The 17,727-nt window shown below is 55.7% G+C and overlaps 2 protein-coding genes across 5 annotated transcripts; one reads left to right on the top strand and one right to left on the bottom strand.

Annotated features, from left to right (window-relative positions):
• The first annotated feature begins 206 nt into the window (after nucleotides 1-206).
• NAALADL1 (N-acetylated alpha-linked acidic dipeptidase like 1) lies at nucleotides 207-13,659 on the top strand. Its single transcript, XM_019036026.3, has 18 exons — nucleotides 207-423; nucleotides 510-682; nucleotides 762-883; nucleotides 1,266-1,388; nucleotides 4,014-4,297; nucleotides 4,399-4,503; nucleotides 5,178-5,263; nucleotides 5,417-5,536; nucleotides 10,029-10,114; nucleotides 10,199-10,262; nucleotides 10,366-10,433; nucleotides 10,692-10,783; nucleotides 10,865-10,955; nucleotides 11,951-12,032; nucleotides 12,115-12,288; nucleotides 12,363-12,450; nucleotides 12,563-12,655; nucleotides 13,020-13,659. The coding sequence occupies exons 1-18, from the start codon at nucleotides 239-241 to the stop codon at nucleotides 13,204-13,206; spliced, it is 2,223 nt and encodes a 740-aa protein (XP_018891571.1). The 5' UTR covers nucleotides 207-238; the 3' UTR covers nucleotides 13,207-13,659.
• SAC3D1 (SAC3 domain containing 1) lies at nucleotides 13,649-17,579 on the bottom strand. 4 transcript variants are annotated; one of them, XM_031016384.3, is made up of 3 exons: nucleotides 17,368-17,573; nucleotides 16,609-17,189; nucleotides 13,649-14,252 (listed from the first exon to the last, which is right to left on the bottom strand). In XM_031016384.3, the coding sequence occupies exons 2-3, from the start codon at nucleotides 17,180-17,182 to the stop codon at nucleotides 13,750-13,752; spliced, it is 1,077 nt and encodes a 358-aa protein (XP_030872244.1). In that variant the 5' UTR covers nucleotides 17,183-17,189; nucleotides 17,368-17,573; the 3' UTR covers nucleotides 13,649-13,749. The 4 variants fall into 4 exon arrangements, with proteins under 4 accessions (XP_030872244.1, XP_030872243.1, XP_030872245.1 ...); XM_031016383.3 differs by having other exon boundaries at nucleotides 16,609-17,579; XM_031016385.3 differs by having other exon boundaries at nucleotides 16,547-17,573.
• Nucleotides 17,580-17,727: the final 148 nt, after the last annotated feature.

Genomic DNA, 17,727 nt, shown 5'->3' with positions numbered 1-17,727 from the left:
TTCAGTGTCCCTGGGTGACCTTGCTGCCCTTGGAGAGCCATTCCAGGCAAATGGTGCAGGATGTGGTGGATGTGGATGGCTCCTGGCTCTCACTGCGGGATGTTCCCTCACTCTCCCTGCCAGCTGGGGGTCAAAGGGCAGTGCCACCCATGGGGTAATGTTTAACCAGGCACGACACCCCCTCTATAGGGAATAACCTATAGACCAGTCCTACCCCAGCTGGCCAAGAGTCCGCAGGATGCAGTGGACGAAGGTGTTGGGGCTGGGGCTGGGGGCTGCTGCCCTCTTGGGGCTGGGGATCATCCTCGGCCACTTTGCCATCCCCAAAAAAGCCAACTCACCGGCCCCCCAGGACCTGGACCTGGAGATCCTGGAGACCGTCATGGGGCAGCTGGATGCCAACAGAATCCGGGAGAACCTCAGGTGAGAGGTGGGGCCATCTGCTCCTCCGTTTGCCAGAGGCCCCCTCCCTGATGCTGGCCCTGCCCCTCCCTCTGCCCACCCTGCAGAGAACTCTCCAGGGAGCCACACCTGGCCTCCAGCCCTCGGGATGAGGACCTGGTGCAGCTGCTGCTGCAGCGCTGGAAGGACCCAGAGTCAGGCCTGGACTCGGCTGGGGCCTCCACGTACGAGGTGCTGCTGTCCTTCCCTAGCCAGGAGCAGCCCAACGTCGTGGACATCGGTGAGGTCCTGCCCAGTCTTGGGAATGCCCGGGGGGAGAGCTGCTGGGCCCAGCCATGATACTGCCACCCCTCCAACAGTGGGCCCCACTGGGGGCATCATCCACTCCTGCCACCGGACTGAGGAGAACGTGACCGGGGAGCAAGGGGGGCCAGATGTGGTACAACCCTATGCCGCCTATGCTCCTTCTGGAACCCCACAGGTGGGCCCAGAACCCCCCCTACTGCCCTGGCCCAGCTCCCTTGGTTCCACCCAGGGTTCCCCCCACCCTGACCCAGGGAACGTGCCTCAACTGGGGCACAGCGCCCCCTCCCGAATTTACTCATCGGGACACTCCATCGCTGCTCCTTTCCTCCATCAGTCATTCAACAAACACTAGTGGCTCTGCTCAAGGCCAGGTCTGTTACAGGGCACCCAGACATGGAGGAAACGAGGGGTGACTGTTCTTGGGGAGCTTACAAGCTCTGGGTGAGGTGGGGGAACAGAATCTAAATTCTCCCTCCTGCCATGCAAACTTCCACCCCCCCTTCCCCGCCCACACTTCGCTGGGCCCAGCTCTAAGGATCACCCGCTCTTGGGACTAGGGCCTCCTCGTCTATGCCAACCGGGGCGCGGAAGAAGACTTTAAGGAGCTACAGACTCAGGGCATCAAACTTGAAGGCACCATCGCCCTGACTCGCTATGGGGGTGTAGGGCGTGGGGCCAAGGTGAGTGGCAGCCCCCCAGTGCAGGAGGCCTCGGTGAGGAAGGGGCCGGGTAGTGGACTGGAGGAAGTGAGGGGAAGGGGAAGGAGAAGAGGCAGTGTTGAGTGGGGAACCAAGCCCCAGGGTGGGGCAGGAAAGGCAAGGTGTTTTCCGGTTGTCCCACCAATGGGCTGTGTGGCCTCAGATGCCTCCCTGACCCTCTCTGAGCTGTAGGAAATAAAGGGGTTGAGTCCAATTTTCAGGTTTGGTATTCCGGAAGTCTAAGTCCTCCTGTGAAACAGTTTTTAATATTCAACTTAAGTCCCTCCTGTTGGCCCTCTCCCTGCCATTTCTTTTCCATCAAAAATTCTGACTAGGGGCCGGGCGCTGTGGCTCACGTCTGTAATCCCAGCACTTTGGGAGGCCGAAGTGGGCAGATCACCTGAGGTCAGGAGATCAAGGCCAGCCTGGCCAACATGGTGAAACTCCATCTCTACTCAAAATACAAAATTAGCCACGCATGGTGGTGCATGCCTGTAATCCCAGCTACTGGGGAGGCTCAGGCAGATGAACTGCTTGAACCTGGGAGGCAGAGATGGTAGTGAGCTGAGATTGCACCACTGCACTCTCCAGCCTGGGAGACAGCGAGACTCCGATTAAAAAAAAAAAAAAAAAGGCTGGGCATGGGTGTGGTGGCTCACGCTTGTAATCCTAGCACTTTGGGGGGCCAAGGCAGGCGGATTGCCTGAGTTCAGGAGTTCAAGACCAGCCTGGGCAACACGGTGAAACCCCATCTCTACTAAAATACAAAAAAAAATTAGCTGGGTGTGGCAGCATGCACCTGTAGTCCTAGCTACTCAGGAGGCTGAGGCAGGAGAATTGCTTGAACCCGGGAGGTGGAGGTTGCAGTGAGCCAAGATTGTGCCACTGCACTCCAGCCTGGGCGACAGAGCGAGACTCCATCTCTAAAAACAAAAAACAAACAAACAAACAAAATTAATATAAAAAGAGTAGAATGAGAGAGGGGAAGGGATAGTTGGTATTTAATGGGGACCGAGTTTCGGATTTGTCAGATGAAGAGTTCTAGAGATGAATGGTGGTGATGTTGCACAATATGGATGTACTGAATGCCACTGAACTGCATACTCCACATGCTAAGTTTATGTTATGTGTATTTTACCACAATTTTTTAAAAAGTGGGCTGGGCGCGGTGGCTCATGCCTGTAATCCCAGCACTTTCGGAGGCCAAGGCAGGTAGATTACCGAGGTCAGGAGTTCGAGACCAGCCTGGCCAACATGGTGAAACCCTGTCTCTACTAAAAATACAAAAAATAGCCACTCATGGTGGCAGGCACCTGTAATCCCAGCTACTCAGAGGTTGAGGCAGGAGAATCACTTGAACCCAGGAGGCGGAGCTTGCAGTGAGCCAAGATCATGCCATTGCACTCCAGCCTGGGGGACAAGAGCAAGACCTCATCTCAAAAAAAAAAAAAAAAAAAAAAGGTGTCCATAATAAGAGCTGGGAAAAGAGAAAGAAAGAAGGAAGGTGGAGAGAAAGGAAGGAAGAAAAGAAAGGGAAAAAAGGAAAAGAAAAAGAAAGGGGAACAAGCAGTGTAGAAATACACAGATTATTAATTAACCATCACCACTACCCATTTCCAGAACCTTTTCATCATTTCAAACAGAAACTTTATTTAACAATAACTCCCCAGGTCCCTGCCCCAGCCCCTATTCTATTTTCTGTAACCTCAATTCTACTTTCTGTCTCTATGAATTTGCCTATTCTAGGTACCTCGCATAAGTGAAAGTATAAGATATTTGTCTTTTTATGTCTGGCTTATTTCACTTAACGTAACATCTTCAAGGCTCATTGATGTATCAGAACTTTATTTCTTTTTAGGCTGAATAATATTCCATTGTTTTTTGTTTGTTTGTTTGTTGGGGTTTTTTTGAGACAGAGTCTTGCTCTGTCACCTAGGCTGGAGTGCAGTGGCATGATCTCAGCTCAATGCAACCTCCACCTCCCAGGTTCAGGCGATTCTCGTGCCTCAGCCTCCCAAATAGCTAGGACTACAGGTGTGTACCACCACACCTGGCTAATTTTTGTATTTTTAGTAGAGACAAGGTTTCACCATGTTGGCCAGGCTGGTCTTGACCTCAGGTGATCTACCTGCTGGTCTTGACCTCAGGTGATCCCACCTCAGGTGATCTGCCTGCCTTGGCCTCCCAAAGTGTTGGGATTACAGGCGTGAGCCACCACACCCGGCCTCCATTGTATGTTACAGCCCACATTTGGTTTAGCCATTCATCTGTTGATGGACACTTGGGCTATTTCCTCCTTTTGGCCGTTGAGGATAATGCTGCTGTGGACATGAGTACACAACTGTGTTATTTTATGCAGCTTCATGGTATTCCACTGTAGGATGTCCCTGTTATTCAACCAGACTCCACTGATAGGCATGGGCTTGGCTGTGCCGAACTGGCCTTTACTGTTGCAAGAGGCACTGCCATAAATGACTTGTGCAAACGTCATCTTGCCCATGGAAGATTGGTCTATCCTGGCTTCCACAGTCGAGGAAGGAGGAAGAGGAACAGGACATATCTGGTCCCGGTCCCTCCCTTACACACAGCCTCCTCTGCCCACTGCAGGCTGTGAATGCTGCCAAGCACGGGGTAGCCGGGGTGCTGGTGTACACAGACCCTGCCGACATCAACGATGGGCTGAGCTCACCTGACGAAACCTTTCCCAACTCCTGGTACCTGCCCCCCTCAGGAGTGGAGCGAGGCTCCTACTACGAGTATTTTGGGGACCCTCTGACTCCCTACCTTCCAGCCGTCCCCTCTTCCTTCCGCGTGGACCTTGCCAATGTCTCTGGATTTCCCCCAATTCCTACACAGCCCATTGGCTTCCAGGATGCAAGAGACCTGCTCTGGTGAGTTTGTGCCCTGGGGTGTCCTGCCCAGCCCCCAGTGGCCTCCAGACTTCAAGCCCCACACTCACATTTACCCTGAAGGGCCTCTTCCTCCTCCCCAGTAACCTCAATGGAACTTTGGCCCCAGCCACCTGGCAGGGAGCACTGGGCTGCCACTACAGGTTGGGTCCCGGCTTCCGGCCTGACGGAGACTTCCCAGCAGACAGGTGAGATGCAGCCAGACCAGGTCTCCCTCAGTTGCCCTCTCCCCCAACTCGCCTCTCCCCTTCCCTTGTGATGATGTTCCCTCTTTCCACTTCAAAGCCTGACCTTTTTTCCTTTCTTCTCTCTCCCAGACCCTCTCCTGACCCCAAAATATGTCTTGTTTTTGGGGAAGCCCGTGAAAACAGCTGCTGCTGTTTCCTGCGGGGATTCCCCTGCCCCTCCCACCTCATCTTGACGTCTGCACCCCACGACTCCCTCTCTTGAAGATGCCAAGCTCCTTCTCAAATCAGGGCCCCTGCCACTCCCAACCTGCACCAACCTCCCTCCCTACAGCACCCACTGGCCTCCAGGTGCCCTCTCCTCCCAGGCCCCTTCACCCAGCTGTTCCTGTCCTCGTGGTCTGTCTCACTCGGGAGAGGGAGGCCCCACGAGCACCAGGTCCACATCTGTCGCCGTCATTGCCCAGAGCCTAGTCAGGGACTAAGTACCCAATAAGTACCTACCTAGCGAGTGGGCAGGAGAGCCTGGCTCCAGCCTTGCTGCCTCTCTTGGTACTTCGGGGCCAATGAATGACCTTGCCACGTCACTTTCCAGCTCTGGGCCTCAGTGTCTCCTGCACTGGGTCGGGGGCAGTGGGCAAGGCCAAGAGTCTTCTCACACCCTTCACCCTCCCCAGCCAGGTGAATGTGAGCGTCTACAACCGCCTGGAGCTGAGGAACTCTTCCAACGTCCTGGGCATCATCCGTGGGGCTGTGGAGCCTGGTGAGCCCTACTCTTGCTGCCTGCACCCCAGGCGCCTGCTCTGCTCTGGATGCCGCTGTCTTCATCCAGCCCTGCCCTTGCCACCACCCAGCCTAGCTCCCCCTGCCCACCTCTCCCTCTCCTCTGGTTCTCTGCCCCTTTTCCTCTGGCCAGATCGCTACGTGCTGTATGGGAACCACCGAGACAGCTGGGTGCACGGGGCTGTGGACCCCAGCAGTGGCACTGCCGTCCTCCTGGAGCTCTCCCGTGTCCTGGGGACCCTGCTGAAGAAGGGTGAGGCGGCCCCCTCCCCTGGACCAGGGACCCTCGCCCCCGGAGGTCCCCTTCCTGTTCCACCTCCTCTCCCTCACACTGCAGTGCTCCTTGTGCCATGCCTGAGGGCCCTGGGGGCAGACATGCATGACACCAGCCTTGGCCTGCAGCAGCCCAGTGTGGTACAGGGAATAGACTGTGGGTTGATTCATGTGCCGCTTCCAAGTGCCTCCCGTGTGCCTGGATGGAGCGAGACCCGATGCTGCTGTGAAGCAGGCAGCGCCCAGGCTCTGCCCTCTGGGAACTTTAGCTCAGCTGGGTCAGGGACGGCAGCCGACTGTTAACTCTGATGTCTCTAACGTCTCGTGTGCCTTTGACGTGGCAGGCCAGGTTGGGACAAGTCTCTCAGTGGAGGCAGCACTTCAGCGTTTCAGTGCTTCAGGGAAGGAGAGGAGGGCAAGGAGGTGGCAGCCGGAAAGGAGGTGGGCAGGGCTGGGCGAGGTGGCAGAGCAGGCAGGGCCAGGCCAGGCTGAGGAGTTTGGAGTTCAGTCCAAGGGTTGTGGGAAGCTGGTGAAGGATTTCACACAGGAGAGGGACATGATAGAGTCCTCATGTTAAACGGCTCCTGGCCAGGCACAGTGGCTCACGCCTGTAATCCCAGCACTCTGGGAGGCCGAGGCAGGCAGATCACGAGGTCAGGAGTTCGAGACCAGCCTGGCCAACATGGTGAAACCCCGTCTCTACTAAAAATACAAAAATTAGCAGGGCATGGTGGTGTGCACCTGTAGTCCCTGCTACTTGGGAGGCTGAGGCAGGAGAATCATTTGAACCTGGGAGGCAGAGGTTGCAGTGAGCTGAGATCGCGCCACTGCACTCCAGCCTGGAGAATGGAGCAAGACCCCGTCTAAAAAAAAAAGCGGGGAGCAGGGGAAGGGCACACCACATAGGGGGGTCAGGTAGACGCTTGTCATTCCAGGGCTGGAGATGCTGTGGGGCTTGGACCAGGATGGAGGGCAGTGGGGCAGGGACAGGCTGCTGGGCCCGGGTCTGCTGGCTCCAGGGGCAAGAGGGAGGACAAGTCGAGGGCTCTGGTCTAAGCGACTCGACATTAGTGCCATTTAACAAAAACAACTGGGCGGATCTAGGACAGATCTAGAAGGAAGACGTGAATCTGGGTCTTCCCATATTAATTTCTTGTTTTAGTTTTAGTTATTTATTTTTATAGAGACGGGGTCTCGCTGTGTTGCCTAAGCTGGTCTTGAACTCCAGGACTCAAGTGATCCACAGGCGTTGAGTTCCCACGCCAGGCCCTCTTTCATTAGTTTTAAAAATTCATGGTAAAATATACATAACAAAATTGACCAGTTTTACGTTTGTAAGTATTTGATTCAGTGGCATTAAGTACATTTCTAAAGTTGTGCAACCATCACTGCCATTGGCTCCAGAACTTCTTCATCTTCCCTTACATATAATATCCCAGAGTGCTAAGCATGGCATTTGAACCGATACCCACTCAACTGTAATTGCACACAAACACACCACTGCTGTCAAACTCCATCCCCCGCCTTGTATGATATGATGTCACAGTTCAGAAATGAGACCTGAAGTCTGGCCACAGTGGTTCATGCCGGTTATCCCTGCACTTTCGGAGGCTGAGGTGGGCGGATTGCTTGAGCCCAGGAGTTCGAGACCAACCTTGTGAGACCTTGTCTTTACAAAAAATAAACATAAAAAAATAACCAGGCGTGGTGGCATGTGCCTGTGGTTCCAGCTACTTCGGAGGCTGTGTGGGAGGAACACTTGAGTCTGGGAGGTTGAGGCTGCAGTAAGCCGTGATCACGCTACTGCACTCCAGCCTGGGCAACAGAAAAAGACCCTGTCTCAAAAAAAAAAAGAAAGAAAGAAAGGAGAGAGAGACTTGAGAGATGACTTGGGGAGTTGGTAGCAAAACAGTCTGTGAAACCATAGGTGTTGCTGAGATCAGCTCAGAAGCCAGGGGTTGAGGGAGTGGACAAGCTTGTGGAGAGAGGCTGGGCTTTCAACTTTACCCTTATGGGTAGCACAGAAATGCCCGTATTTTTTTGTTTGTCAAAGTGTTGTATGTTGAAATAATTTCAGACTTACAGAGATGTAAAAATAGTACAAAGAAGCCTCTTATACAGACACTTCTAATATTAATGTTTCATCACGTTTGCTTTCTATCTCTGTATAATATATGGGCCAGGCACGGTGACTCATGCCAATAATCCCAGCACGTTGGGAGGCAGAGGCAGGAGGATCGCTTGAGCCGAAGAGTTTAAGACCAGCCTGGGGAACATACCGAGACCCCTGTCTCTACAAAAAATAGGGGAAAAAAGCCTTGGCTATTTATAATATAACTATATATGTTTTTGTCTGAAGTATTATTATTATTATTATTTTGAGACACAGTCTTGCTCTGTGACCCAGGCTGGAGTGCAGTGGCGCAATCTGGCTCACTGCAACCTCTGCCCTCCAGGTTCAAGCCATTCTCCTGCCTCAGCCTCCCAAGTAGCTGGGATTACAGGCACCCACCACCACGCCCGGCTAATTTTTGTATTTTCAGTAGAGATGGGGTTTTTACCACGTTGGCCAGGCTGGTGTCGAACTCCTGACCTCAGGTGATCCACCCACCCCGGCCTTCCAAAGTGCTGGGATTACAGGCATGAGCCACCACGCCCAGCTGGAAGTATTTAAAAGTTGTGGGGGCTGGCGCGGTGGCTCACGCCTGTAATCCCAGCACTTTGGGAGGCTGAGGCGGGCGGATCACGAGGTCAGGAGATCGAGACCATCCTGGCTAACACGGTGAAACCCCATCTCTACTAAAAATACAAAAAATTAGCCAGGCGTGGTGGCGGGTGCCTGTAGTCCCAGCTACTCGGGAGGCTGAGGCAGGAGAATCGCTTGAACCTGGGGGGCAGAGGTTGCAGTGAGCTGATTGCGCCACTGCACTCCAGCCTGGTTGATGAGAGTGAGACTCCATCTCAAAAAAAAGAAAAAAATATTTTTTGAGACAGGGTCTCACTCTGTTGCCCAGCCTGGAGCGCAGTGGTGCAATCAGCTCACTGCATGCTTGACCTCCTGGGCTCAAGCGATCCTCCTGCCTCAGCTTCCTGATTAGCTGGGACTACAGGTGTGTGCGCCACCAAGCCCTGATACTTTTTTACTTTTTGTAGAGACAAGGTCTTGCTGTGTTACTGAGGCTGGTCTCAAACTCTTGGGCTTAAGTGATCCTCCTTGCCTCAGCCTCCCAAAGTGTTGGGATTACAGGCGTGAGCCACTGTGCCCAGTGATGACCTTGATAGCAAAATAATTTTTTGGCCCAAGCTCCAATCCGGGATCACACTAGTGATCTGGTTACTAGTTTCCTTTAGTCTATAATAATTGTTTAGCTGTTCTTTGTCTTTCATGATCCTGCTATTATTATCCTATTATTTTGTCAAATAACCCTCAATTTGGGTTTGGCTCATTTGATTTAGATTATATATTTTTGGCAGAAAAAAGTGTAAAAATGTATAATTGCAAGCATGTAATCACATCACACTGAAAAATTCTTCATTTGCTGGTTGCGGTGGCTCACACCTGTAATCCCAGCACTTTGGGAGGCTGAAGTGGGTGGATCACTTGAGCTCAGGAGTTCAAGACTGGCCTGGGCAACATGGAGAAACCCCATCTCTACCAAAAATACAGTAATCGGCCAGGCGCGGTGGTGTGTGCCTGTGGTCCCAGCTACTTGGGAGGTTGAGGTGAGAGGATCGCTGGACCCCAGGAAGTTGAGGGTGTGGGGAGCCGAGATCGCACCACTGCACTCCAACCTGGGCCACAGAGTGAGACTCAGTCCCCCAGGCTGGATGCAGTGGCACGATCTCAGCTCACTGCAACCTCTACCTCCCAGGCTCAAGCGATTCTCCTGCCTGAACCCGGGAGGCGGAACATCCTGCAACCTGGCTTCCACCTCCAGTCCCTATACCCACAGTGTGGAGCCAAATATCTGGATTTGAAACTGGCTCTGCTGCCTACCAGCCGTGTGACCCTGGGAAAGTCATTTAGCTTCTCTCAGCTTCTTCAACTGTGAAATGGAAATAATAATAGTATCTCCCTCAAGGCATTGTTGTAGGGATTGGTTCCACGTGGATAAACGCCCTAACAGGAAACGTTCCTGTGTTATCACCAAGTGAAGATGGCTATGGAGTTTGGCCTGGAGGCGGGGGTTGAGGGTGGAGGGTCGGAAGTCTTCCCAGAGCATGCCCACAGAGAGAGAGGGGCAGTAGGCATTCTGGTAGAAGGGACCACCCGACCCTTCGGGGGCTTGGAGTTGGGGTCAGTGTTTGGTGCGGGAGCCTCCTGGAAGGCCTGGCTGCAGGGTGCCAGGACATCCTGTCACCAGCTGCCCCGCCTTTTCCCGCTCTCCCCTCCTCACGTCAGCAGCCTTTCTCCTAAGGCATCCTAGGATCAGGAGGACCCTGTCCTCCAACCCTCTATCCCCCATTCGCAGGCACCTGGCGTCCTCGCAGATCAATCGTGTTTGCGAGCTGGGGGGCTGAGGAGTTTGGGCTCATCGGCTCCACGGAATTCACAGAAGTGAGTGGCCCTACAGGGTAGGGGATCGAAAGGGGTTCCCAGGGCAGAACGGCGCGGGGCTGACGTCGCCCCTCGCACCCGCAGGAGTTCTTCAACAAGCTGCAGGAGCGCACGGTGGCCTACATCAACGTGGACATCTCGGTGTTTGGTATGCAGGTGGTGGGGCAGGAAAGGGGAGGAGACGGCGGGACGACTGGGTGGGTAAAAGAAGGGGCTGGGGCCCATATAGTCTTTCTCCCCTCCTCCCACAGCCAACGCTACCCTTAGGGTGCAGGGGACGCCCCCTGTCCAGACTGTCGTCTTCTCTGCAACCAAAGAGGTGGAAGGGGGCAGGCCGGGCGGGGCTGAACTAGCGGGGGCGGGGCAGTGCGGTGGGCGGGCCGCGTGCGGCGGACGGCGCCGCACGGGTGGGCGGGGCTGGGGAGTGGTACTCTCTAGATCTGCTGGGGCTGGACTGAGGCTGGGGCAAGCCTCGTAAGGACTGGACCACGGGTGGGCAGGAGACCGGTGGAGAACCCGCCCTGTTGTTGGGGCTGGGGAGGGCCGCGCACCGAGACTAAATTCTCCTTCCGGCCAGATCCGCTCACCAGGCCCTGGCGACCTGAGCATCTACGACAACTGGATCCGGTACTTCAACCGCAGCAGCCCGGTGTACGGCCTGGTCCCCAGGTAAGCCCAGGGATAGAAGGGGGCCCGGAGCGAGGCGGTCCGGCCCAGCGCTCTTTATCCCGGCCCCCTTCCTTCCCGCAGCTTGGGTTCTCTGGGTGCTGGCAGCGACTATGCACCCTTCATTCACTTCCTGGGCATCTCCTCCATGGACATCGCCTATACCTATGACCGGGTGAGCAGGCGCCCCTCCGTCCCTGCCTCGGTACCTTGCTGCATGCGCCCCCTCCTCTCCTTGTGGCTGTTCTCATACAGACTGAACCCTGCACCTTTACTCATTGCTACCTCTGCCAAGTTTCTTAAAAAAATACACACACACACACACATACACACACACACACACACAGAAATACACACACACACACACACAGAAATACACACACACGTTTTATATAGACGGAGTCCTGCTTTGTTGCCAGGCTGGTCTTGAACTCCTGGGCTCAAACCATCCTCCCGCCTCAGCCTCCTAAAGTGCTGAGATTACAGGTGTGAGCCTTGGCGCCCGGCCTCTGCCAAGTTTAACCTTTTCAAGCACCTCTTTATGCTCATCTATGTTATTTTATCAAATGTAAGATACTACTGATTATAAGATGTGCCGTTATGTTATGCAATATTCAGGAAGGGAAAAAAAACCACCGCTTCCAACCAGTTGTAAGATGACATTGCCTGTAAGAAGCATTCTGTTTCCAAAGATCTTAAAATGTAGGGGCGGGTGGTGGGGGGAAGTTAATCTCAGCATTGATTAACTCAGACCATTGGCGTGAGCGTTGGCATGAAGGTAAAAACAAGACAAGGGGTGCAGAGTGCCCAGCTGGCACCTCCCTGTTTGATGCTCCAAAAAGTATGTTCTCCACCTCACAGCCACAGCGATTCTTGGTAGTAGAGCTGGGATTTGAATCTCTCTATCTGACCCCAAAGCCCCAGGTTCTTCTCCTTTCTGTGAAACTGGAAACTGGCACCAGACCCAGCTCTTCCACTAATTAGCTATGTGATATCAGCAGGTTAACCTCTCTGAGCTTCAGTTTCCTTTTCTGTGGGAATTCTAGAAGCCACCTCACAGACATGGCCAAGATTCAGTGGAGATAATGCCCACATTTTGCAGCTCACTGGAGGTACACCTTCTCCCACTTCCCATCCCAAGCCTGTCACCTCTGGGCTTTGTTCCCCCAGAGCAAGACTTCAGCCAGGATCTACCCCACCTACCACACAGCCTTTGACACCTTTGACTATGTGGACAAGTTTTTGGACCCAGGTGAGGAGGGAGACAAGGGGCATCCTGAGACCAGGACAGGAGAGGCTGAAGACTGAGCCCTGGCCTTGTCACCTTGCCGCAGGCTTCAGCAGCCATCAGGCTGTGGCCCGGACAGCGGGGAGTGTGATTCTCCGGCTCAGTGACAGCTTCTTCCTGCCCCTCAAAGTCAGTGACTACAGTGAGACACTCCGCAGCTTCCTGCAGGCAGCCCAGCAAGATCTCGGGGCCCTGCTGGAGCAGCACAGCATCAGCCTGGGTATGCACAGCCCTGACCCTGAGGTATAGGGAGCCCTGCACCCCCAGGACTGAGCCACTGCTTGTTCCTCACAGGGCCTCTGGTGAATGCAGTGGAGAAGTTTGAGGCAGAAGCTGCAGCCTTGGGCCAACGCATATCAACACTGCAGAAGGGCAGCCCTGAGTGAGCAAGGGCAGCGGGCAGGGGCTGGGAGGGCAGCACCCAGGGCAGGATACCAGGCTGGTAGCTGGGCTGCTGGCTCCAGGGTGACTGGCAGTTCCTGCCTCCCCACCAGCCCCCTGCAGGTCCGGATGCTCAATGACCAGTTGATGCTCTTGGAACGGACCTTTCTGAACCCTAGAGCCTTCCCAGAGGAACGCTACTACAGGTGAGTCTGTCCCAGAGTCCTGGGAGGTGCCTCCAGGTGGGGCCGGACAATGGCTCCCCACCTGAGACGAGGTGGTCAGCTTCTCTGCCCTTTAGCGTGCAACCCAGCCCCTGAAGAAGATGGGAATGTAAGGCTCAGGGAGGGGAGGAAAGTTGCTTGAGGGTCCCTCTGGGAGCTAGGACTGGAACCCACATTTCCTCCCCCCACCGCCACTGCTGTAAGAGCCCCCTGGCCTTCAGAGACAAGTGGACGGGGGTGCTTTTCTGCCTCGCTGCCTACAGGAGCTGAGCCAGTTCTAGGCCCAGGCTTCTCTTTCCTGGCCCCTGACTGACTGGCCCTGATCCTGTCCCATTTCTCTTGTCAGCCATGTGCTCTGGGCACCTCGCACGGGCTCCGTAGTCACATTCCCGGGCCTATCCAATGCCTGCTCCAGGGCCAGGGACACAGCTTCTGGATCTGAAGCTTGGGCTGAGGTCCAGAGACAGCTCAGCATTGTGGTGACAGCCCTGGAGGGTGCAGCAGCCACCCTGAGGCCTGTGGCTGACCTCTGACCCCAGCCCTCTTTCTTCAGCCCTCCCTTTACTCCAACCCTCTCCTGCCTGCTTTCCTGAGATGTCCTGGTCTTCCTTGGTGCCAGGAGAGGGCACTACCACAGGACCCTCTCAAGCTTCTCAGGCAACAGCTTGGGGTCCCTGAGGGGAGTGGCAAGCCCTAATGCAACTCACCCTCATCCTGGTGCTTAGGTGGCAGAGGGTGGGCAGCAGGGGACAGGGATGGGATGGCAAAGCCATCAACTGCCCTTGGTGGCGGGTGGGTGGAGATGGGATGCATGCCAACCTCAGATGCCAACTCAGGTCATCAAGGCCAAGGACCAGTGGCAAAAGTGAGTCTTGGGGTACCTTAGGCCTTGCCTAGTCTGCGTTCCTCTCCTTGCATGCTGTGTATCCTAACTCCCTACAACAGCCCCTCAAATAAATCACATCTAGTGACTGGTACCAACAAAACAAGTTCCTTTTATTATCTGGAAACCATGGAAAAAGAAACCTAAGTGCTCTGGCCCAGTCCTGGGGCTCTGGGAGGCTCACGCTCCCTCTTCAGGCTGGGGACCCAGGTCTGTCCGCGCCCTCATCTTCCTCCTCTGCCATGACCACCTCCTCCAGGGTACGTCCTCGAAGTTTGCTCTCCACTAACACCTTGCACGTACTGGCAGGCGGTAGCCCTTCCTCCACGTAGCGACCCCTCAGGAACACAACTCTCTCCTCTCCGTCCAAGGGCAGCCCGTGGGCCTGGCACAGGTCCTGTGCTTCCCTGAGTCCATCCAGGGCCAGGAGGTTGACCATGAAGCCCAGAGGCAAGGTCTGGCCCTTGGGGGTGCTAAAGGCACGAGCGAAGCGGGCCAGGGCTTCCCGGCGGGCATGGCCCACATGGCACTGCACAGCGCAACTTGGCAGGTAGGGCAGGGTCTGGAGCAGACGGAACAGGCGGGCAGCATTGCCCTCTCGGAAGGCAGCATCTACCGCCAAGGCCTTGCGGAGGGGCGGGCAGGCGCGCAGGGCAGCAGGCAGCTGTAGAACCTCATGCAGGGCTTCCACCGAGCCTGTGAGAGCAGGAAGCCAGAATGAGGACGCCTGGTCCTTACAGGTTCAGGCTCATCTCCCCTCCCAACACCCTGTCCTTCCTCTCTCCTCGACCACGCCCCTTCTCTAGGCCTAGCCCAACTTCCCTCTCCCCTCTAAGGGCCAGCCTTTGGCTCCTTCCCCAACCTATATTTGAATGAGTGGCCTCAGGCTCTTGACTTCCTGCAGTCCAGATCCTTACTTACAACACTGAAGTGGGCAGGGTTTACGGATTTGGGAAGCTGACCCAGATAATTGAATGATTCGCCTGAGAGTGTCCTAGGGCGGGTATGTAGTTGAGCCTGACCCCAGTCCAAGTTTTCTGACTTGGATTTCCCACTACCCTGGCTTCCCTGTACCCACAGTTTTGGAAGCCAACTCTGCCCCACTTTCCCCTGACCACCTGGGAAGGGCCCTTCCTTCAGGAGACTCTGCCCCTGCTTCCCTTCTGGAAGAGTCTCAGACACTGGAACCTTGGCCCTCATTTGTAAACTGGGGCTTCTGACCAATAAGTAGGTTGTGAAGTCAACAGCATTTTGTTAAAATTGTATAGGGCAGGGCCTTTTTTTTTTTTTTTTTTTTTTTTGAGACAGACTTGCTTTGTCACCCAGGCTGAAGTATAGTGGCTCTTGGCTCACTGCAATCTCCACTACCTCCCAGGTTCAGGCGATTCCCCTGCATCAGCCTCCTGAGTAGCTGGGATTACGGGTATGCGCCACCACACCCAGCTAATTTCTGCATTTTTAGTAGAGAGGGCCCAGCCAGAACAGAGCTTATTTGGGCACAGTGGCTCATGCCTGTAATCCCAGCACTTTGGGAGGCCAACGCGGTAGGATCACTTTAGCCCAGGAGTTTGAGAGCAACCTGGTCAACATGGCAAGACTCCAATCCCTATATAAAAATAAATTTTAAAAAACTAAAAGAAAAGAAAATCATGGTCCTGCCACTACTACTGTTAACCAGTGCTGTGTCAACAGGCAAGTCACCTCACCACCCTGGGCTTCGATTTCTTCCCCCACTAGACCAGGGATAATTACCATGCCTTCTTCAGAGGAACAGTGTGGACAAAAATAAACCATTCACTGGGCATGATGGCCGCACCCGGCTACTTGGGAGGGTGGGGCAGGAGGATCACTTGAGCCCAGGAATTCGAGTGGCAACATGCGAGATCCCATCTCTACAAAAAAAATTTTTTTAAGTTAGCCGGGTGTGATTGCACACATCTGTGGTCCCAGCTACTTGGAAGGCTGAGGCAGAAGGATCCCTTGAGCCCAGGAGGTTGAGGCTGCAGTGAACTATAATTAAGCCACTGTACTCCAGCCTGGGCAAGAGTGAGACCCTGTCTCAAAAAACACAAACAGGCCGGGTGCGGTGGCTCACGCCTGTAATCCCAGCACTTTGGGAGGCAGAGGTGAGCTATCATTTTGAGGTCAGGAGTTCGAGACCAGCATGGCCAACATGGTGTTGGCCTGTCTCTACTAAATATCCAAACACTAGCCGGGCGTGGTGGCGCACGCCTGTAGTCCCAGCTCTTTGGGAGGCTGACGCAGGAGAATAGCCTGAACCCGGGAGGCGGAGGTTGCAGTTAGGCAAGATCATGCCACCGCACTCCAGCCTGGGCAATAGAGCTAGACTCTGTCTCAAAAACAAAGAAAGAAACAAATAATAAGAGTTTATTGGAATGCATCGCCCATAGAAAGTATCTCTAATGCCTTAAACTTCTGTCTCAGGTATATTCGTGGGCATATGTGTTCTTGTTTGCTTGGTAACCCTGACTGGGCGGGGAAGTTAAAAGAGTTTGAAAATCAGCCGGGCACGGTGGCTCACGCCTGTAATCCCAGCACTTTGTGAGGCCAAGGTGGGCGGATCACGAGGCCAGGAGTTCGAGACCAGCCTGACCAACATGGTGAAACCCCCGTCTCTACTAAATACAAAAATTAGCCGGGTGTGGTGGCGCGCGCCTGTGATCCCAGCTACTCAGGAGGCTGAGGCAGGAGAATCGCTTGACCCAGGGAGGCGGAGGTTGCAGTGAGCCGAGATCGCGCCACTGCACTCCAGCCTGGGCGACAGAGCCAGACTCAAAAAAAAAAAAAAGTTTGAAAATCACTATTTAGACCAACTCTCCCTTTCCACCCTTGCCTCCTCCACTTTTATTCCTGAGACAACTAAGACCCAGAGATGGGCCCGAGGTCCCACGTCGGGGCTCGGTGGATCTTGTGCTGTCCTGGGAGGGGGCTAATGGTGAGATGTTAAAGCTAATCCTTCCTTTGCCTACCTCCACTGTCATGGTGGGCTCCTGTCCCCACGCTCTGCCCAGCCGCCAGGATCCCGACTCACCCAGGTTATAGAGCAGAAAGAGGCCCTGGAAGGCGGGTTGGCGGGGGTGCGGCCCGGCGCCCCGCGCGTAGCAGCGCCGCAGCGAGCCGAAGCCCTCCTGCACCTGGGCCTGCAACAGCACCGGGTCCGCGGGTCCCCGCGCCGCGTCAGGGCCGAGCCGCGCCACTACGGCCAGCAGCGTGGCCAGCGCCGCCTCCAGCACCACCGCTGCCTCGGCGTCGCCCGCGCCCTGCAGCGCCAGGTCCAGGCGCACAGCTCGCAAGCGGTCTGCCACGAAGCTGGCCACCTCGGCGCGGGCGATGTCGGCGCTCTCTGCCACCTCACCGGCCAGGTAGCGCACGGTGGCCAGCAGCACGGAGGGCGGACGCAACTGGCTGGGCGGGGGCCGGGGCTTGCCGGCGGCGGGTCGGCTGTACTCCTTCACCGCGCGCTGCGGATCGGCGCGGGGCGGGTCCTGGCGGCAACCCGGCACCACCTCCAAGCGGTGCAGGCGGTGCTCCCTTTCGCGCTGGGCGCGCTCGGCGGCCGGGCACATGTCCGGGCAGGTGCCCACGGGCAGCTCGCAGCCGGGCATGAGGGGGCTGCGGGAAGACGGTGGGCGCTCAGCATCCCGGGGACGGCAGTGCTGCGGGAAGGCACGCGAGGCCAGCCGGGGGTGGGGAGCGGCGGGGCGGGGCGGGGCTGAACCTGGCTGGGCCCGCCTGCCCGCCATGATCCCCGGCCTTCGGGCCGCCCATCGAGCCTCCTCTGTCCTCTCACCCGGTCCAGTCGAGTTGGCCTTCCGAGATGCACTGCGTTGTAGTCCAGCTACGCCTCTGCGGCTCCGCGCGCTCTGGGGCGGCTAACGGCCCCCATCGAGCGCCAAGTTCAGCTTCGCGCGCTCCCCTTAGTGTTTTTAACGTGTAGCCCGGGCCGCTCCCATGATACACCGGTGTAGTCCCTGCCGCAACCAACCGCTTTGTGGTGAGGCGGAGCGGGGCGGGGCTGGGCGGGGCTGAGGCCACGCCTTCCAACCCGCTGAGCAATCAGGATTTGGCTTTGGGGCCTCTGAGACAGGTACCCGGGCTTTGGGTTCCTCTCCTTCGTCCCTTCCACCCAATAAACCGGCTCCATCGGCTT

The sequence above is a fragment of the Gorilla gorilla genome, chromosome 9 (assembly GCF_029281585.2).
Source record: "Gorilla gorilla gorilla isolate KB3781 chromosome 9, NHGRI_mGorGor1-v2.1_pri, whole genome shotgun sequence".
NCBI classification, from domain to species: Eukaryota; Metazoa; Chordata; class Mammalia; order Primates; family Hominidae; genus Gorilla; species Gorilla gorilla.
The sequence above is the reverse complement of the archived record's forward strand: the minus strand, read 5'-3'. Positions and strand labels throughout refer to the sequence as shown.

Bases quoted from the DNA above. Each gene is read 5' to 3' on its own strand.
- NAALADL1 (XM_019036026.3), top strand. From the start codon at position 239: ATGCAGTGGACGAAGGTGTTGGGGCTGGGGCTGGGGGCTGCTGCCCTC. The intron at 884-1,265 runs GTGGGCCCAGAA...TCTTGGGACTAG, and splicing joins CTCCTTCTGGAACCCCACAG to GGCCTCCTCGTCTATGCCAA. The intron at 10,434-10,691 runs GTGGAAGGGGGC...CCTTCCGGCCAG, and splicing joins TCTTCTCTGCAACCAAAGAG to ATCCGCTCACCAGGCCCTGG.
- SAC3D1 (XM_031016383.3), bottom strand. From the start codon at position 17,320: ATGGCGGGCAGGCGGGCCCAGCCAGGTTCAGCCCCGCCCCGCCCCGCC. The intron at 14,253-16,608 runs GTGAGTCGGGAT...CTGCTCTCACAG, and splicing joins CTTTCTGCTCTATAACCTGG to GCTCGGTGGAAGCCCTGCAT.